The sequence below is a fragment of the Apodemus sylvaticus genome, chromosome 17 (genome assembly GCF_947179515.1).
Source record: "Apodemus sylvaticus chromosome 17, mApoSyl1.1, whole genome shotgun sequence".
Classification (NCBI taxonomy): domain Eukaryota; kingdom Metazoa; phylum Chordata; class Mammalia; order Rodentia; family Muridae; genus Apodemus; species Apodemus sylvaticus.
Genome location: NC_067488.1, coordinates 50,624,352 through 50,630,247, shown reverse-complemented (window position 1 = coordinate 50,630,247; position 5,896 = coordinate 50,624,352). Strand labels below are relative to the sequence as shown.

General features: G+C 51.3%; 1 protein-coding gene across 1 annotated transcript in view; it reads right to left on the bottom strand.

Moving 5' to 3' along the window:
* Window positions 1–321: 321 nt before the first annotated feature.
* The window catches only part of Aco2 (aconitase 2), a 41,168-nt gene continuing 35,593 nt past the window's right edge, over window positions 322–5,896 (bottom strand). Inside the window, exons 12-18 of the mRNA XM_052160936.1 lie at window positions 5,635–5,746; window positions 3,503–3,625; window positions 3,187–3,342; window positions 1,994–2,185; window positions 1,511–1,643; window positions 1,032–1,153; window positions 322–832 (exon numbers count right to left, since the gene is read on the bottom strand). Of these exons, the coding sequence (XP_052016896.1) occupies window positions 698–832; window positions 1,032–1,153; window positions 1,511–1,643; window positions 1,994–2,185; window positions 3,187–3,342; window positions 3,503–3,625; window positions 5,635–5,746 (973 nt within the window). The 3' untranslated portion in view covers window positions 322–697. The remainder of the gene's footprint in view (window positions 833–1,031; window positions 1,154–1,510; window positions 1,644–1,993; window positions 2,186–3,186; window positions 3,343–3,502; window positions 3,626–5,634; window positions 5,747–5,896) is intronic.

The following is a 5,896-nucleotide window of genomic DNA, read 5'->3' as shown; positions in this document are numbered from 1 at the left end:
TTAGCTGTGTCTTGGCTGATTCCTTCTCAGGTTGTTTAAACTCTGTAGTCTAGGCTGGACTTGAACTCAGCTCCATCTGCCTCTGCCAGGATTGAAGGTGTGTGCCACCACCACCAATTTTATCGCTAAAGTAGGTGCTGCGCCTGCTCCCAGGGTAAAGGCCAGGTCTAGTTCTGTAGCCCCAGGGAAGAGAGGAGGCGGCAGCTCTTGGTCCCTGCAGCTGTCCTCTACTGCAGGCAGATGTGACCAAGGCCTGATGAAACCTTGGCTTGAAAGCCTTCCATTAGCCCGTGCTGATGACAGTAAACACAGCCACTCTCAGAACATTCAATAGATTTGGATCTTTTTTTTTTTCTTATAAGAACAAGTTTCTCTAAAATCCTTCAGCCGCCAGTGAAATGATCAGACAGAATAAAAACTTCTGTAGAGGGAGTGCTGTCATCAAAAATAAATACAGTTGCATGGGTTGCTCAAAGACAAACCAAACTGAATAGGAAGGCGGGGCTGGGACATTATCTTAAGTGCCCTCCATGGTTCACACAGTGGGCTAGGATGCGGCAGGAAACAGGTCTGGTCACCATCTTAGAGCGTTGGTCATGCTGGACAGACCGGATTAGGCTCTGATGATGCTATGGACCTGTACTTCTGACACCCAGCAGGGTCAGAGTGGGGCGGGCCAGCCAGCCTGGCTCTCCCCTCACTGCTGCAGCTCCTTCATCCTGTTGAGGGCACTGCCCGCACGGAACCACTCAATCTGCGTCTCGTTGAAAGTGTGGTTCAGGAGGATGCTCTCCTGGGTCCCGTTGGGGTGCTTGATGATGCACTTCAGAGGCTGCAATACAAAATGGGTGTGGTTGGGGAGTGGACAGTGCTCCTAGAACACAGTCCTCACTGGGCTCTTAGAACCCAGGATTGTATCAGGCAAGCTGTTGGGTATTAAGTGCAGGACAAGAAACAAGGTGATGCCGATGCCCAACCCCACCCACCCAAGAGACCCCCGGCTTGTCTCCCCTCCTTCCTAGCCTCCTGACCTTGCCAGGGGCAAAGTCCTTCAGGCCTTGAATGGTCAGCTTGTCCACTGGATGAATCTTGTTGTAGTCAGAGGGGTCAGCGAAGGTGAGGGGCAGCAAGCCTTGCTTCTTTAGATTGGTTTCTGTTAGGCAAACATAAGTTGCAGTGTGGTTCCTTGCCCAAGGCTCCTTAGCAGCCCCAGGAGCACTCTTCTCTATGTCAGTCATGGAGATGAGACAGGCCCCACCTGCAACCCCAGTCCTACTGCAGGGCGAGCCTGCTGGGTGCCAATGGCACTGTGGGCATGCTACATGCCTCAGAGTTCAACCACAAGCTAAGAAGCAAGACCAGTGTTGGTGGGATGCCATGGACATTGGACTTGGGGCGATGCTAACTTGGCCTTGGGTAGGTGGGGCAGGCTACATGGAACAAGTCAGCCATGGCAGAGAGGTGACCTTGAGTGAAGGAGCAGTCCTTGTCAGTGGGACGACTGGCTCACCGTGGATCCTGGCGAAGCTCTTGGTGATGATAGCCCGGCCCCCCAGGTGGCGAGGCTCTAGGGCTGCGTGCTCCCGGCTGGAGCCTTCACCATAGTTCTCATCTCCAATCACCACCCACCTGATGCCATGTTTCTGTCAGGCAACAGGGACAAGGAATGAGGCAGCGGAGGGTGTTGCCTGAGGGCTTGGGGGTGGGGGTACACAGACAAACAAACTAGAGGGGCATGACTAGAGGAAACTGCTATCCCAACACCCACGAGAACCCTGACCAGGACGCAGATGAGTCTCAGCAGGTTAGAGGAAACCTTATATTGCTTTAGGAGTTTGTTGGAAATTGAAGCTCACACAGACCAAATATTAAGGGACTAAAACCCAGGCTGGAACTCATGTAAACTCTCATCCTCTGGCTTCTGCCTCCCAGGTACTGGTATGGTATTAAAGGTGTGAGTCAATACTGTTTCCCTCAAACAATGCTGGCCTACCTTGTAGTAGCGAGCAGTGTCAGGCACAGGGCCAAACTCCTGGGTGACAGCATTGCGCACAGAGTTGGCTTTGCCATTTTCGATGTTGATGGCACCGATGAGCAGGTTGTTAGAGATGTTATCCAGGTGCCCACGGAACTTGAGCCAGGGACCGGCAGCAGAAATGTGGTCTGTGGTACACTTCCCTTTGACCTTGTGGGTGAGCAGAGAGGACAGGCCAGGTTGAGGTAGTGAACAACAGATGAAGGAAGCCTTCCAGAGACGGCAGCGCCGAGCCAAATGAGGACGGGATTAGGGATATGTTCGCCTTGGACCTGTAATCTATGCAGCCCTGGTGCTCCCATGCCGCCTGGTTTAGGCAAGGCTATCATCCACCCCCTCAAAAGCCCTAGGGTTTGTTTGGGTTTTTTTTTGAGACAAGGTTTCTCTGTGTAGCCCTGGCTGTCCTGGAACTCACTCTGTAGACCAGGCTGGCCTCGAACTCAGAAATCCGCCTGCCTCTGCCTCCCAAGTGCTGGGATTAAACACTTGTGCCACCACCGCCCAGGTTGTTGTTTTTGGCTGTCCTGGAACTCACTCTGTAAATCAGGCTGGCCTCAAACTCAGAAATCCATCTGTCTCTGCCACCATTGCCTGGCTAAAAAGCCCCAGTTGTACTGTCTGCATGACAGGATACTCTCTCATGGGACAGGCTAGATATGGGGAAAACAGATGCAGCTGTTTGCTTACTCAGCTAAACTGCCAAGGGTGGAAGATCAGCGACTCCAAGCCAGACATAGAAGCTAGGAGTCATGTCTGGGTCCTGGCTCACATGAGCTAAACACTGGCTGTATCATAGGCATGCCTGAACACTGCTTTGTAAGCCCATAAAGTATTGTCTGACATGAGTCTGAGGCCCTTGACCATACTAGAAAGGCCGAGCTCCCAAACAGTCCCTACCTGGTAATGGCCCAATAATAGCAGTGCTGTGTGTTAGTCCAGAGCTGAGTCACGTGTGATATACTCACACTGGGGGGGGGGGGGGGGGGCTGAGGCCTGACAATAGCTGGCTGTGCCCCAGCCCAGGTTCATGTAGAAGGGGAACCACCGAACCCCTGTATTCATTCCCTTCTCAAAACCAGCCTCCTTCCCTCCCTGTTCCCTTAAGCTCCCCAGCCACACCCAGTGCTTGGGGATGGGATGCCTGTGCCAACCTTGATGAGGATTTGCAGGTCCTCTAGGTCTTTGCCATCCCACTTGTCGAAAGGCTCCAGGAGCTGCAGGCGCTGGCTGGTAGGGCTCACATCCACCCGCTGGCTACTGCTGTCCTTAGGGGGGTGCTGGTATGTGTCCTGCCCTGGATCAAAGTCCTACAGGAGGGGTGGAGACACAATGGGCACCGAATCCTTAGTCCCCACATGGATGTCTGGTAGATTGCAAGCTTCCCTGGGCCCTAGACCTCATTCTCAGTAACTGTCAGTCACTTCACATGAGCCCAGGCAGCCATAAAAACCCTCAGCTTCTGCTCACCGCCCGGGGAAGCTCGTCTGCATCTGGAGCCTCCAGCTTGAACTTCTTGCCGTCCTTGCCTGTCAGGAAGTCGGTTTCTGGGTTGAACTTAAGGGTTCCCGCAATGGCCATGGCTGTGACAATCTGAAATGGAGAAGGCCGATTTGCTGGTTAGCACAACCATCTATGTATGCCTATCTACACACCTCTTTTTTTTTTTTTTTAATTATTTTTACTACTGTTCTGTGTGAATGTGCATATGATATATGTGTATGCATATACATACCAGAGTGTACATGTTGGTACAGAAAAGTGTGTAGTTAAGGGGGCTCTGGGCAATGAACTCAGGTCTCTAGGTTATGTGTGGTAAACACTTTTGTCTGCTGAGTCATCTTGATGACCTTCCAAGGTCTCATAATGAACCTCTGCCGTTTGGCTAGGCTACAAGCTCTAAGGATTTTTGTTTTAATGTGGATGTTGGGAAGTCAAACTCAGATCCTCATACATGTGCAGCAGTACTTTACCAACTGAACCATCTCCCTCTCTCCTGGCCCCTTATATGAGGCCAGAGCTGCAGGGCACCTCTGGGACCATGAGCCACCAGGCCTGCAGAGTACTCACGACCCCGAGGGTGTCTTTTTTTGTTAAAGAATTATTTATGTATATGAGCACACTATACCTGTCATTAGACATGGCAGAAGAGTATGGCACTAGGTACTTTCCTGTTCCTTGCAGGTGTCTGGGACAGATGAGGAGACCCAGCACACAAATACTTCAGTGCACAAAATATTCTTGCTTGCCAGCAAATGAAGAGTAGAGAACCACTTCCTCACCAAGCAGTGAGAACTTTTTGCACTCAGTGAAGTCAGGAGACTGGCCCTGTGCTAGTGAAGGCTGCGGTAGCACACCCATGCAGTGCCTAAGATGTGTCTGCTCATTCAGTGCCCATAGTAATTAATAGCAAAGGCACAGTTTTACTGAACTCAAAAACTAGAGCTGGAGACATGCCTGTGGTCTCAGTCACTCACAAGGGAAGGGACAGGAAATGAGATTGGAGGGGCAAAGAACTCCATGCTCTTCTTCACACCCTTCTCACATGACCCTCAAGATGAAGAAGTGAGCAAGCTCGTGTAGTTAGGAGAGCAAGGACTATCCCAGGCACTGCCGTTCCATAGTCCATACTCACATCTCCTAACTGTGCTAGATACCTCAAGAGCTGAGGAGACCAACAGGAGTCACCAAGTCTGTGTGGTGTCTGATGATGGACAAGGCCATGTCTCTTGGCTTACCCTGAATTACTCAAGTTAGGCGTGTCTGCTGAGGGGTCAGACTGGTAGGAGAGGCTGGAGTGCTTGACAGCCCGTTTCTGCCCTCTCCCCGGCTCTCCCCTCTACAAGGAGGGGGAGTGAGGAGGGGTGCGCCAGCCGGCTAGCTTGGCTCTCCTCACTGCCCTCTGCAGCAGGCGGAGAGTCCTCCTCCCCTCCCTGCTTTTATCCTAGCTGCTACAAGGAGACTCAGATGCCAGCTCTGGCAAAGACACTGGCACCTAGAAGACCAACTTTGCCAGATAACCAGGTGCAGCTGGTGTCTGTCCTTGGGGTAGAGAGATTAGAGTCCTTCGCTTAAATCATAGAAAAAAAAGGACAATTAGAGGTCACAGACAGTTATAGCCAGCCATAAAGCTAGTACCAATAGACCCACTAAAGATAACCTCTAGGTCTGAAGAATCCCTCTTTCAGCAGCATGGTTCTGCCCTGCCAAATGGTATTGTGGCTTGATTATGACTCACCCTAACCCGCCTCTACCCTGCCCTTCACTTCAAAGAATTCCTAACTACTCTAACCATTCTGTATAATAAGTGCTTAATATTCAAGCTCAAGATAGCACTCAGGGTGTATGTTGTGGGACGGTCTGCGATTTGAGTCAAGACTCGAAATAAAGACTCTTACGTTACATTACAGGGGACTCTGCAGTTCTTGAGCTCTTCTGGTTTCCCTCAGAATCGAGGCATTACGAGGCCAATTGTTCTTTTGTACTCTCTGGGACTTTCTATAATGCCAACCCTAAGCAGCCATCTCCCCAGCCTTTCCTCTGACCCACCAGGAACAGGACCCCCAAGGTGGTCAGTCTAACACCTGGCCAGGTAGACTCACCTCTGGGGATGTGACAAAGGCATGGGTCTCAGGGTTTGCATCATTTCGGCCTGTGAAGTTCCTATTGTAGGAGGTGACGATTGTGTTCTTCTCTCCCTTCTTGATGTCTTTTCTGCCAGGACAGAGGGGATAGGATTAAATGCCTAGCCTTGCGACCTGGGCTGTCCAGAGGTCAGTTTGTCTGGTTTCTTATGGTACATGCTTAGCTCATGACGAGAGGAATGGCAAGGCCCTGAAAACGCTGTGTCCTCTGAGGGACTCA